Source organism: Vitis riparia, chromosome 19, assembly GCF_004353265.1.
Source record: "Vitis riparia cultivar Riparia Gloire de Montpellier isolate 1030 chromosome 19, EGFV_Vit.rip_1.0, whole genome shotgun sequence".
In the NCBI taxonomy this organism is placed as follows: Eukaryota; Viridiplantae; Streptophyta; class Magnoliopsida; order Vitales; family Vitaceae; genus Vitis; species Vitis riparia.
The window spans coordinates 250,660-265,816 of NC_048449.1; the positions used below are offsets into that span (position 1 = coordinate 250,660).

Here is a 15,157-nt window from a genome sequence, read left to right on the forward strand (position 1 = left end):
TAAACCACAGAATCACCAAACTAATCTTGTAAGAGAGTGCAGAATGCATGGATGATTCATACTCAGAGAAAGATATTCAATAATTCTTAAGGTAAACCCCATATCAAATACACACATTATGGTTTAAGAAAATCTGGGAAGGATGCAGAAATAAAATGAAAATGAAGCTGATCTTGTTCCTAGATGAATGGCAGGGGGAAAGAAGCATGGAGTAAAGGAGATGAATAAAAGGACTGGTCGAAGGAAGTAAAGAAATATCATTTGGGAACCATACAATTGCATTATTGATGAGATGCCATCACAAACAAGTAAAAAAATTCACCATTATAAGAACCACACAATAAAGCAGAAGTAAAGACTTGTGGGAATCATGCCATTGTTTTGATGAAGCCATTCACCACAAGGAAAAAGGAAAACCATCAAAGGTTACAAATTTTGGTCATTATCTCTATCAATAAACTCAGAATACATATCACCAATTCCTGAAATCCCAACCAGCAGATCCACACCATTAACATAAAGTTGTAAGCCCCAAATCTTACTGAATCTTATGCTCTTCTCCAGGAGCAAAGAGCATATATTTTTAGCCTTGTTTGTTGTGAACCTAGAACATTTGCAATGCATCTCATCTTGACATGGTGCAATGTGAATCCAACAAGTCCATATTAGAGTCCTCTTGCCTACAGAAAACCTAAACTCAATGATCTACTATGAATTCCCATTCAGATAGGGGCAAAGATGTGTGCAAAGAGCAAAGAAAACTGTACAAGTCCTCTAGGCTAAATGAATCAACCTGATCTTCAAACTAAATCCAGATTTTTATTGCACAAGTCACAATCCAGCATGTCTTCGTCGAATCCCCTTGACCACTAGATCATATGAACCGCAAAGGGATTGAGGTATTAGTCAATTAACCACAACCAAAAAAAGAAAAAAAAAACCACTAATTAACACTACAAATTTAAACAAACTATCTAAAAACTAAGAAATTATAACATTGATCCCCCAATATGCAATCGGCAGATCCATACCACTGAAATTGTAAGCCATGAGCCCCAAATTTCATTGCCTCTTGTCATCATCCCTGGCCACAATCTTGAACTTCCCTGTCTGCTGTTGCTGCAAGCAGAACACCACCACCCATTAAGAAAAACGCATCAAGTCATCGTTCAAAGCACAGTGGCAACAAAAATGATAGATTAATTTAAAATATGAAATAAAATAATAATCACCTTCTTCCATAATTGAGTGTGGTTCTTGCAGAACCCAGCAACAATGCCACCCTTGTTCCTGCCTTCTCTGTACTCAATACAGAGCTCCTCCCTCAGCCCACAAGTCACATGGAATGCCAAAGGGCATTTGGGCTCAGAGCAATCGATGGCACACCCATTTGAACTTTTGCACACATAGCACTTCTCTTTCCACCTACTCAATGGAACCTTAGAGCGATCTACACCATCTCGGCCTTCCGGGTCCTTGAAGAAGACCTCCGGAACAAGAAGAGCGCACACTATGTGAGCCCACCGCCCATCCTCGGTGGGCTTCATGGCTCCACCAGTGTTTGGGCAGAGGCAGCAAGAGAAGGCCTTAGGATTCTTCTTGTTTTGAGAAGAATGAGAACCCAAACATTGGTTGCAGAACCAGTCACCTTCAGGAACACCCTTCACGAGGGGATTGCCATAGCAGGTGGCGTGAACCATCAGATCACACCCATCACAGAACACAATTGGATCCGAAGGGTCTCCGTCGGTGCTCTGACACACAGCACATTCAATCCCATCGTCTTCTTCCTCTTCTTCACCTTCTTCTCTGCCGGTTTCAACAAATGTTTGGCCACAACCATTCACGACGGACGCTCCATTTTCCTTTTCCTTTTGCTCTTCTTCTTCCGGTTCGGCTTTATCTTCCCTCTCCCCCTCAAAGCATGGATTGTACTCAACATTGAGGTCAAAATGAGAAACAGATTTGATTGGGCTGAAATCAGGCTGGACAGCCCACACCCTCTTCTTGGCAGGCAAGCGACATACCCCCACAGAAGCAGCCGCGATGGCGGGTTCTCGGGATTCTTTGCGCTTCTTTGCCGGTAGGCAGGTGGAGGTAATTGGCCCATCAAGGTGATGCTCTTGCACTTGCTCTTGCTCTTGCTCTTTCTCCTTCTCCTTTTGTTGCAAGAGCCTCAACCTCTTGAGAGGGGGTAAGGCATGGAATTTGGAATCCATCATTGTTTGATATGGTTCACAGATTGTGAGAGAATGCAGTCGGAAGAATTTCTCGAACTGTTTGGAGGGTTTTCGTGAATTTTTTGGAGGGTTTTTTATTTTGGGGGTTTTGAATTGAAAAGAGTGGCGGTGGTGGTGGGACGAAGACGAAAAATAAACCCGGGAAAAAGAACACAGGTTTTTCAGTTTTAATGTTTTTTGAGTTTGGCGGGAAACTCAAACATTGGTTTTGGTAGTTTTAAAGTTGGTAATTCTATTTGAAATTTGGCTCATAATTTAGTTTAAATTTTGGGTCCCGCTCTCCTTTTTATTTTATTTTATTATATCATTTAATGGTATTATTTCCTATAGCTTTTAATTAAAAAAACAAATAAACCTATTATTATTTAATTGATATTCTTACTTTGCATATTCTATAATAATAATAATATTTGAAATTAATAAATGTAAAGAATTATTAGAATTTAAGTATATGAATAATATCATCAACAAAATGGTTTTTTCAAATAAATAAATAGTATTGTTTAATAGACCATTTGACAATGATTCTAAAAAGTATTTTTAATATTTTTAACACTTAAAACTTTTTATAATTCAAGAGTTAAAATGATTAAAAAAGTTTTTTAAAATTACTATAAAATATATTCTAAAAGTCTGTTTAGCAGTAGTTTTAGGAAACACTTTTAATATTTTTAAGATTTTAAAAATTTTATTATTTAAGTGTTAAAAGGATTAAAAACATCACTACCAAAAACATTTAAGTGTTAAATGGACCAAAAACGTTTTTTAAAATCGCTACCAAACGCAACTTAAATACCATAATAGAACAAAAAATGATTCATATCATTTTCATTAATTAAAAAAAAACAACTTTTTAAGTATAATAAATGCTCCTACATACATCATAGAGATTCTCCTTATTTATATTTTAAAATTTTAAAAATAAATAAAAGAGCTTAATACTTATAACTAAGACAGTCATGGGCTATTGTATGTTATCAAAAAGTTAATTTTTAGTACCACACAACAAATTGATAGACCCAAGAGTTGTCGTTGACCAAAATGGGCACATTTGCTTAATCCTTGACCTAAATCTTAATTGTTAGAATGGGGATGGAGATGTACACACGTCAACAATTTATATGAAAATTTGGTACAATATATATTTAGTCTCTTAAAATTTTCCTCTTAATTTATAGGTGTATTTTAAATAAAAGTATATCAAGTTTGCCTACAATTCTATAACATTAGTTTTCTTCTATATATTTATTCAACAATCCATAGTTAACTATACATGACAAAGGTTGAGATACCCCTTGATTTAAAATTAGATTTCAAAGTAGAACAAATATGAAGGAGAAGGAGAGGGGAGTATCTTTTGATCATATTTTATCTAAGAAATTCAAAAAGAACTTTTTATTGGAATGAAAAAACTACAGTTTTAACTTCAAAAAATCATTCCAAAAAAGGAAGTTCATCCCCCACTTACTTTGAAGGCTAAAGATAACTCAAAAGGCTTGTCTAACACAAGCAACTTACCCATGATAATTGCTTATAAGAAACTACGGATTTACATCAGAATCACAAAACATAATTCCTTTTCTTCTTTCTTTTTTTTTTTCTGTCAAATTGACTACTGAAGCCTGCAGGGCAGTTACTTTAAGCAAAAGCACAAGAAATTAGGATTTATTAAAGTTTTGTTATACTTGTCCGACACATTGAGCAACCATTTCATACAAACACATGAAACATATACTTAAAAGCATCAATGGAGTAGCCCCTAGGGTTTAGCTTAACAGCAGTGCCCTCTGGTAATGAACCAAAGGTCCCAAGTTCAGAGCTTGCCCAGTATCTAAGTAAATATAGGGTAAGAAGCAAGCCAGATCACCTGGGGTTTGTTTCAACAGCAGTTGAGATAAAGCCAGGTAACAATTTCTCAACATAGTTTTGAATTCATCAGATCACTGTAGCATAAATGCATGGTACCCAGATTCAGGAATGAGAAGAAAACACTTATATAGATCGATATAGCACAAATTCATGGTACCCAGATTCAGGAAAGAAGAGAAGACCGGTATAGCACCAAAGAGTTGTCCATCCAAAGCGTCATGTGTGTAGTCAACAGTTCTAAGTAAAAAGGAAGGAAAAATCAAAATATTGTCATAGAGCTTATCTCAATTTTTTTCTAATACATTTCAGTCCTGCACTTTGACAGGCGGGGAACGTCTCCAAATTCCTGCTAAGACACTTCCAAAGACTGAATGACAGACGCTGGAGACAGCACATGGTACAGCTGTCAGTGGATTTCCAAAGTGCTGAGTAGCAAGAACTACTCCAAGTACCGAGTTCTGAAACATAGACCAATGAATGAGAACTGAGACTCAGGTTTGCTAAATTTCAGAAGAATGTAAGAGTTCAGCCCCCTATGGATAGTGCCTCTGGGGTTCACTAAGTACCATTCACAACACACCACACCATGATGGAGGGGAGGGAAGAAAACCGTTGCCATTTCATCTGGAAAAATGGAAGGGCTGAATGACTAGTGTTCCCAGATTGCCACAATTCTATGATGTGGTATGTCATTCATGATCCCCAGAGACCAGAGGGGAGATCTGCACTGTGATTTTAGATATACTTCATAAAAATATGATCACAAACCTGCATGCCAACTTCAATAGAGATGGTGCGAGAGGATGACACATCAAGCCCCAGGATTCTGGAAAGAATGTAACCGAAGAAGAATCCTGATGCATGAAGAAGGGCTGCAGCTAACACCACTTGTCGACCAGACATAAGAATTGCAGAAGCATTCTGGGCAATTGCATTCCCACATAGAACAGCTACAGTTACAACAGCAATGGTGGGCATCACAGGAGAAACAAATTTAACCAGCCTTTGGAAGTACTGATTAAGAAATGCACCACCCAATACAGGAAGAAGCACAACCTGTGTAGATATGCCAATAACGATGAAACAAAAATACCAACAATGATGACAAACTAATACCAATATTATGATGATGGATGGTTAATCAAGAAGAGCGCTAGGACAGGGTTGTCACCTGTAGTGTGGACATAAGAAGGCCTACTGCATCTACTGCAACAAATTGCCCAGCAAGTTTGGCTGTGAGAAATGGAGTCATGACCTGCAACATGAATCTTCAGTGTTAAAAGAATGCACCTTTTTTCTTCTTCTTCCTTTTTTTGGACACATGGGAGAGAAATGAACTCCTAAGGGGTGTTTGGTTCATTATTCTAAGATATCTTTGCTGAAGGATTAGTAGTTTCAGGTAGCACTTTCAAAAATGCCACAACATTGTGCCTGTTATCCCAATTGCTCTATTCCATGCAAAACCACTAATAGAACTGGCACTTGATGGGTTTCTAGTAGGCTAAATTAGGATTCCAAATGATTCTTAGTTACACTAGGCCATGATCATCAACCATCTGTCTTAGATTTAATAACATTTACAGGAATTGAGTAGCCATTTAAGAATATTTCAAGATACATAATTTTTGGATGGGTGCAGGACACATCGAAGTTCAAACCAGTCCAAAAGTACCCAATGCAGGCATACCCCAAAACCCTTTTGGATTTAGAAGGAAAAAATGCATTTAAAATGTATGTTTTAGAAAGGATAATCAATTTTAGGATAGCTTGAACCCACCCATTAACTTAAATTTGGCCTTAATGACAGCTAACTGTGATTATTATGGTTAGCATTGACAAAGTCCAAAAGAACTTGGTGCAACCCACCTGAATAGCTGAACTTGCTTAGCTTAAATAGGTATTCATTTTATTCCAAACTACAGCAAATACCCAGTTATTCTAAGTACTTTTAAAAGCATCAAAGATATTTCATGTTAATTTAAATAGATAAATGGATCCATACAGCTATATATGCCAAATTCTGAAAAGTCCATCCACAAAAGTCTAATCAAGAGCCTATAACCTGACTAAAATTTTGTGAGTTTTGCATACATACATTCATATACATATACATATGCATTTTTATTATTTTTAGATATTTTTTTAAATGATATTCTAAACAAAAGGAACATGTTCAGATTTGATACAACCTGACTTGAACTACATGCTTTATAGGGTGAAGGGGGTGAGAGACCACTCTTGCCAGATGGTTTCTTTTAACTCTCAAAATCTAAGGGCGGGGCGATTATATCAAATCACCACAATTGTAAAAACCCCCACCCACCATTTTCATTTTTTAAACTATTTTCAACTTCTTAGTCTCCACCATTTCCAAATTGTTCTTGAAATTGCACACATGCACTGCATGGGTCATGGGCTCTAGTGTACTAAAATTAATACAAGGGGTGATGTACAGATTTTTGAAACAAAAAAGGTATCCAAAAGAAAAATATTTATAATAGAAATTTACAAGACCAGCATAAATTACTCAGCCAGGCCTTGCATGTGCAAAATTAACCAATTTTCCTCAGATTGTTGTATGGATAAAAAGGAAAGAAAAAAAACACCTAACTTCAAGCTTAGTTCGCAAGTTGACAATAATAATTAATCCCTAAACTATAAAATAAAGGAACGGATATTTCTTGGAAGCTTTTCACCTAACCAAAAAAAAATCATTAAGATCTTCTTAAGGCATTATCTGTGGAAATCATGCAGCAAAAGCTGACAAGACAAAGATTTTTATACCACATTTTGCATTTGAAATGAAACACATTATAACTGAAATAAAAGGAAATAAGATGTGATAAGACAATTCTTTCATACCACAGCAGATAGGGTGCTTGCTGCTGTCATTAACACGGAGAGAGCCACATTTCCCCTGGTAGAAATAAATGAGTCAGGGATTTTCCCTATGTTATGATAACCACAACAACAACAGCAATGATTGATCATGCTCAGATGTACCGTGCAATATAAGTGACAATATTACTTGCAGTACCTGCACCATTAAATTATCAAACTAGTAAGCAATAGAAAAAGGGTAGAACTAAGAAAAGAATAAATTGACAAGAAGTCAAATAAACATACCACCAGGACAGCAGCCAACCAAAATCAGGCCAGCTGCATAATGGGAGGGCAATTGTAAGAGTTTGCTGACAAAAAACCCTGATAAAGGCATCACCTGCAACCAGTCACTCAAGTCTATACTCTTCCATGAGCACAGTAATACAAGAAAACTAAAGCTGAACATTTTCCTGCACCTACTTGAACCAGTGGCTACTGCAGCAGGCTCTAATTAGATTGCTCTGCTGAGGTCCCCACCAAAAACTTAAGAAATAATTCCACTACTTAGAGAGACAACAAAACAAGATAAATCTAGATTACTGAAATAGAAAGTGAAAGAAGGAAACAACATTGGAAATGGAAGTGACAGTGCTGCCTAAAGATATATGGTGATGTGAAGTGGGGAAATTATTGGAATCAAATAAGAAACTTACTGAAAAACTTGATGAGAAAGTGATATAAAGCTAACATGAATGCTAAAAAGATTGGATCTATATCTAGTCTTCTCGTTTGTATTCATTGCATCTATATCTAAGCTACTATACTGCCTAGCTACAAATGGAGTGGACAAAAAGCCAAATTAAATAATTTGACAAAGCAAAATACAATGATCCAAACTAGCATTTTCCTGGAAGACTGGAAGAATGGGCACAAAGGTAAATTCCTCTTTGCAAGGTCCTAAATGTTGATTTCAGTGAAATTTGCAAGGTCACAAAATATCCTCCATTCTATGTGTTGATGATAGAAAAATATGTTCGCAGAAAAGTGAGAGAAAACAAGAAAATTTTCATCTTAGTCTCTGTTAAAACACAGAAGGAACTCATAATATTGCAAAATACATATGCACAATGTCACACACATGCACAATCATTTTTCTTCATTCTAATATGACATCTTTTATAGGAGCGTAATGACCAATGCAATTCAAAACTGAATTCAAAATTTCAGACAAAGGCATTCCTTGAGAAAAAATTAACTTCAAGCATAAAGTGACTTCATCCAAACCTTATAGAAGACAAGTTCCAAATTTTTCCAAATATTATCAACCTTTGACTTGAGTCTTAGATGGCTTTATGTATACCATTAGCCAATTACCTAATTGCTTAAACTTTTGAGGCAAGTGGTAGCATGATATGGTACCAAAGCCAACATTTCTACTAAACAAACGGAGCCAAAAAGCACAAAGCAAACAAGACAAAAGAACATTAAATAGGATTAGAGCAAACCGAGTACTGGAGCATGAAACCAACTAGCAATTCCTTAGGCATAGCCAAAGCACCACGAAGATCATCAAAAGTAAGGGTCATACCCATACCAAGCATAGTGACACTAATGCCAAGAACAGTCCATTTGGGTTGGACCCAATTGAAGGAACTTGGCCTGATGAGGCCTAGTAGGCACCCCAATGCTACCCATATGGGAAATGCTGTCGACAGTGCTTCACCCACCACTCCAATCCAACTCCTAAAATCCCTACCCACATTTTCACTACAGCTGTTGGACGAAAAGCTACAGTGAAGTGGAGTAACAAAAGAGATTCTATTGGATCTTGTTGGAATGGGCTTAGTGGGTGTGGTGAAAATGGGTTCATTTCTTGGTGGGTTTTGAAACTGTGATGTGAATCTGAGTTTATATGAAGATGATGAAGAACTAGAGGGATTGGAGAAGAAAAGATGTGGTGATTTGGGAAATGTTGAATGGGTTGTTCTGGGTTTTGAGTTTGATGCAAAGTTCAAACCTCTTCTTCCATAAGGAACTGGCAGTGAAGACTGCATCATCTCTTCCTCTCTCTGCAGTCAGTTTCTCACCGTCCCACACCTTTCTGGGAATGCATAAAAATCATAAAATATAAACCATTGGTGTTTCTCAATCCATCTGATAGTATTTGTATTAGCTTTCTTTTGCCAATGTGGGAAAGAATTTAAGAAAAATGTTTTGTTTGATTTCCAAGTTACTTTCTCCACATAAAAATATTTTATTTTGTCAACTACATTTTTTTCTTTTGAAAAAAATTAGTAATATTTTTTTTTTGAAGTATCATTATTGAATTTATTAAAATGGAAAGAAAACTTTATTCAAGATATTGCTATCATCCACTCTATAGCCCACTAACCTTTGAAGTGCATTGTGTTGAGGTATAAACAATTAGGGGAAGTGAACCTCACTGCAGATAGTGGGTGTTTTGTTAATAGTTTATTACTCATCCTGGCTCTGGTGAGATGCTTTTCATGTGAAACTTTAAACTTCATTATTGAAAAGGACAAGAGGCTATTTGAAACGCTATTTGTTTTTCTTCCTTGTCTTCTTTTTTTTAATTGATATGGATAGAAATACATGTAAAATTTAAGATGATTATATCATAAAATATTTTCCAAAGAATGAACTCATTATCCAAATAACTTATTGAAATGAACATATCAGCAAGAAACAGAGTTGGAGATCACACAACGCTATAAATCTTAAGTTAGAAACCCTAATCAGTAAAACAAGACACAGTTTTGACCCTTCACGCATCTCTAATTTGTTGCAATAACTTATCATGCTACAACATTTCAATAGAGACAAAGACCAACATAGCTGTTTACTGCATCTATAACTAACTACTATGAAAAAAAACAATTTGAACAAAGCAAAATACATTGGCCCAAATTAGCATTTTCCTGAAAGAATAAGCACATGGGTAAATTTCACTTCATCAGCAGATTAAGCTTTCATCAGTAGCTATAGAAGATAGAGGGACTACAGCCAGAAAGCAAGAGTTGCCATATCAACAAAGCAATGTTCAAGATCCTAGATGTTGATTTAGTGTATCACAAAATATCAACTATTCTATTTATTGATGATGAGAGGAAAATATGCTAGCAGAAAACTGCAAGAAAACAAGAAAATTTCTAAATAAGCCTCTGCTAAAAGCACAAAAGAAACTTGTCATATTGAAAAATGCACTTGCACATACAAGCATAACCATCTTCTTCACTCCAATATGATAATTTTATAGGGAGCCTAATGACCAATGCAATTCAAAACTGAATTCAATTCAGGTCCTGGACGAAAAGAATACCCAGGCCTCCATTCGTTCCAATGGGAAATATTTCCCGAGAAAACATTCCTTGAGAAAATATTTAATTTCCAAGTATAAAGTGACTTTGGAAAATTATGGAAGACAGCTACAAATTTTTGTTAAGATTGTCAACTTTTAGCTTGAGTCTTAGCTGGCTTTGACATATACCGTTTGGGCAATTAAGTAATAACTTAAACTTTTAAAGCAAGTGGTACCATAAGCTAACAGTTCCACTAAACAAAGGGAGCCAAAAGCACAAAGCAAGCAATACAAAAGAAAATTGAATAGGATCAGAGCAGACCGAGTACTGGAGCACAAAGCCAGCTACCAATTCCTTAGGCATAGCCAAAGCTCCACGAAGATCATCAAAGGTAAGGGTCATGCCCATACCAAGCATAGTGAGGATAAGACCAAGAATTTGTTGAGATATTAGGAATGCTTTTCTTATATCATTATTTCCTTATATCATTTAGTGTTGAGATATTAGGAATGTTTAGATATTAGGAAAGTTGAGATATTATGAATATTGAGATATTAGGAATATTGAGATACTAGGAATATTAAGATATTAGGAATATTGAGATATTAGGATATTAGTTGTTATTTCCTTGTATCATTCTTTCCCATTCTTAGAATGGTGATTACCCTCTATATATACTCTGTACATGAACGAATGAAAGTATGAATGAAAAAACTACAATTTATTAATTTGAAGATGGTATCAGAGCCATGGAACTGAAATCCTGGATATTTTGTCGCTATGGTAGTCCGACAGCGATCAACCATCCTAAGGCAAGCCCTAATATTGATAAGTCAACCTTCAAATGCACTCACTGCAATAAGACTGGTCCCACCAGTCTGGATATCCCACAATTTTAAAGCAACGACTCTTGGTATGACCAGGAAAACAATAAGGAACCGAGGGTTTGAACCATGGACCTTTATATCATGTTTAGGCTATCAACACTTTGTTATTAATTATAATAATCGTGATCAACGAAAGAAGGATTCCAAGAAAACCTCGACTGCAATTGTTGCCGAAATAAAAACAGAGGCTAATGTTGCTGAGAAAGCCTCTGCATTGGTAGCCGCTACTGATCATGGTGGTAAGTTTTTAAATACTTTTACACATGTTATTAATAGTACATGGATAATTGATTCTGGTGCTACAGATCATATGACTTTTGATTCTAGACAGGTTTCACCCCTTAGATTTTCCTCACAAAAAATTGTTTCCACAGCCAATGGTAACACAACCCCAGTTATTGGGGAAGGATCCTTAACTCTTACTGATACTTTGAATTTGGATTCTGTTTTAGTTGTTCCATCTTTAGATTACAATCTTTTGTCAGTTTCTCAAATCACTACAGCCTTATCTTGTATTGTCATTTTTTGGCCTGAATTTTATGTGATTAAGGACATCCAAACAAGACAGACGATTGGTTGTGGTATTAAACGGGGAAAACTCTATTACTTGGACTTGCAGTCAAAGGATTCAAATAAGTTGCAACAAGCCTTGATGGCAGATGGATCTGAGGGGGAGAAGAAAAAGTCTGAAATTTGGTTGTGGCATCGACGTCTGGGACATGCTTCCTTTGGTTATTTAAAAAAATTGTTTCCTAGTTTGTTTGCAAAGAGTGATATTTCTGGTTTCCGTTGTGATATTTGTGAATTGGCTAAAAGTCATCGTGTTTCGTTTCCGTTAATTTTGAATAAAAGTTTGTTTCCTTTTATGGTTATACATTCTGATGTTTGGGGCCCATCCAAAGTCCCAACTTTGAGTGGCTCATGTTGGTTTGTTACTTTTATTGATGATTGTACCAGAATGACATGGTTATGCCTGATGAAGACCAAAGATGAAGTGAACTTGTTGTTTCAAAAATTTCATAAAATGATTGAAACTCAATACAATGCAAAGGTTCAGGTTTTGCGTAGTGATAATGGTGGAGAATATCAAAGTTCTGATCTTCAAAAGTATTTGGAAGGACATGGCATCATTCATCAGACTACTTGTTCCAATACACCCCAGCAAAATGGAGTCGCTGAACGAAAAAATCGACACTTGTTAGAGGTTGTTCGTGCTTCCTTGATAGCAGCAAAAACACCAATATCTTATTGGGGAGAAGCAATCACATCTGCCGCATACTTGATCAATCGGGTACCTTCTAGCTCAATTAACTTTCAAACACCTCTCCAAGCTCTTACTAATGTCGTAGTTGCCCCAACCGTCCCAAATCTACCTCCTCGTGTTTTTGGTTGCGTGGCATTTGTGCATCTACACAAGCACCAACGCACCAAGTTAACTTCCCATGCATTGCAATGTGTGTTTGTTGGATATGCATTGCACAAAAAGGGATATCGATGTTACCATCCTCCAACTCGACAAATGTATATTACAATGGATGTGGTGTTTCATGAAGATTCAATGTATTTTTCTTTTGAGTCTGAACTTCAGGGGGAGTACCATAAGGAAATTCAGACTCTCGATTATGATTATCATATTTCTGAGGAAGATGAATCTGGACAATCTGAACTAGTGAACCAAGAAGTGGGTGAGTTGGATATGAGTGGTCAACAATTTGGGTCCGAAGATGTCTTCATTGAAATACCAAACCAATCGTCGTCTGTTGAGGGTGTTCTTAATTTGGAGTCTGATCCATTCATGAAACGGTTACCACATCGTCATAATAGAGGTATTCCTAAACCCACATATGAACCTGAATTGTCTACTAAAGTCAAATATCTCATGAGCAACTATGTGTCTACCCATCGTTTGTCTGAATCAAATAAGTCATTTGTAAATCAATTATCTACTGTAGCTATTCCTAACAGTGTGCAGGAAGCCTTAGCTGATCCAAGGTGGAAAGCAACCATGAATGAAGAGATGAAATCATTGCAGAAGAATGAAACATGGGAACTCGTAGAATGTCCACCAGGAAAGAAGCCAGTTGGGTGTCGTTGGATCTATACTGTGAAGTACAAGGCAGATGGTAGTATTGAACGATTTAAAGCAAGACTGGTAGCAAAAGGGTACACTCAAACTTATGGAATTGACTACACAGAGACATTTGCACCTGTAGCTAAGATCAACACAATTCGAGTATTACTGTCTTTAGCTGCAAACCTAGATTGGCCATTACAACAATTTGATGTGAAAAATGCCTTTTTGCATGGCGAGTTATCTGAAGAAGTATATATGGATCTTCCACCAGGATGCATGGTGTCAGAAAAGCAATGTCAGAAGGTGTGCAAATTGAAGAAGTCATTGTATGGGTTGAAGCAATCCCCGAGAGCATGGTTTGGAAGGTTCACAAAGTCAATGAGAGCTTTTGGCTATCGTCAAAGTAATTCAGATCACACTTTGTTCCTAAAAAAGCAACATGGTAAGATTACGGCACTCATCGTATATGTGGATGACATGGTAGTTACAGGAAATGATCCTGAAGAAAGAAAAGCTCTACAAAATTATCTATCTAGAGAATTCGAAATGAAAGATCTAGGTCCTCTGAAATACTTTCTTGGGATTGAAGTTTCTCGATCAAGTGAAGGAATTTTTCTGTCTCAAAGAAAGTATGCCTTAGATCTTTTACAGGAGACTGGAATGTCGGGATGTCAACCTATTAATACACCAATAGAAGAAGGTCTGAAATTGTGTGTTGAGCCTAATCAAGTATCAACCGATAAGGGAAGATACCAAAGACTTGTGGGAAGATTAATATACTTAGCTCATACAAGACCAGATCTTGCTTATGCATTGAGTGTAGTGAGTCAATACATGCATAATCCTGGAGAACAACATATGAATGCAGTCATGCGTATTTTGAGGTATTTGAAGAATGCTCCTGGGAAGGGAATTTTATTCGCAAAAAATGTTGATCATCAGAGTATAGAAGTATATACTGATGCTGATTGGGCTGGTGCAGTGGATGATAGGCGATCTACATCTGGTTACTTTACCTTTGTAGGTGGTAATCTTGTGACATGGAAAAGTAAGAAACAGAATGTCGTCGCTCGTTCAAGTGTAGAAGCGGAATTTAGAGGTATGGCTCTAGGACTTTGTGAGGCATTATGGCTAAGACTCCTCTTACAGGATTTAGGTTACCTATCTAGGCAACCAATCCGATTGTTTTGTGACAATAAAGCCGCATGTGATATTGCTCATAATCCAGTACAACATGATCGTACAAAGCATGTCGAGGTGGATAGATTCTTCATTAAGGAAAAGTTGGATGATAAGATTGTGGAATTGCCTAAGATTCGATCAGAAGATCAATTGGCCGATATCCTTACCAAAGCTGTCTCAAGTCAAGTGTTTTCAAAATTTTTAGACAAGTTGGGCATGTGTGACATCTATGCACCAACTTGAGGGGGAGTGTTGAGATATTAGGAATGCTTTCCTTATATCATTATTTCCTTATATCATTTAGTGTTGAGATATTAGGAATGTTTAGATATTAGGAAAGTTGAGATATTATGAATATTGAGATATTAGGAATATTGAGATACTAGGAATATTAAGATATTAGGAATATTGAGATATTAGGATATTAGTTGTTATTTCCTTATATCATTCTTTCCTTGTATCATTCTTTCCCATTCTTAGAATGGTGATTACCCTCTATATATACTCTGTACATGAACGAATGAAAGTATGAATGAAAAAACTACAATTTATCAATTTGAAGAGAATTGTCCATTTGGGTTGGACCCAGTTGAAGGAACTTGGCCTGACGAGGCCTAATAGACACCCCAAAGCTACCCAAACGGGAAATGCAGTCGACAAGGCTTCACCCACCACTTCAATCCAACCCCGAAGACCCCTACCACCACTGTCGCTATAGCCGTACGATGAAATGCCGCAGCGAAATGGAGCAAGAAAAGAGAG

General features: G+C 36.6%; 2 protein-coding genes across 3 annotated transcripts; both read right to left on the bottom strand.

Annotated features, from left to right (window-relative positions):
• Positions 1–405: 405 nt before the first annotated feature.
• On the bottom strand, positions 406–2,321 carry LOC117908631 (protein Jade-1). 2 transcript variants are annotated; one of them, XM_034822291.1, is made up of 3 exons: positions 1,233–2,321; positions 1,032–1,119; positions 406–869 (listed from the first exon to the last, which is right to left on the bottom strand). In XM_034822291.1, exons 1-2 carry the CDS (start codon positions 2,220–2,222, stop codon positions 1,063–1,065), a joined length of 1,047 nt encoding a protein of 348 aa, XP_034678182.1. In that variant the 5' UTR covers positions 2,223–2,321; the 3' UTR covers positions 406–869; positions 1,032–1,062. The 2 variants fall into 2 exon arrangements, with proteins under 2 accessions (XP_034678182.1, XP_034678181.1); XM_034822290.1 differs by having other exon boundaries at positions 776–1,119.
• Positions 2,322–4,210: 1,889 nt separating this feature from the next.
• Positions 4,211–15,157, bottom strand: LOC117909018 (probable sodium/metabolite cotransporter BASS1, chloroplastic; the record flags this gene model as incomplete). Its single annotated transcript, XM_034822917.1, has 8 exons — positions 4,211–4,567; positions 4,878–5,165; positions 5,281–5,364; positions 6,972–7,026; positions 7,113–7,146; positions 7,236–7,329; positions 10,574–10,690; positions 14,963–15,157. Coding segments are annotated over 8 exons (1,020 nt in total), but the record flags the coding sequence as incomplete, so codon positions are not given.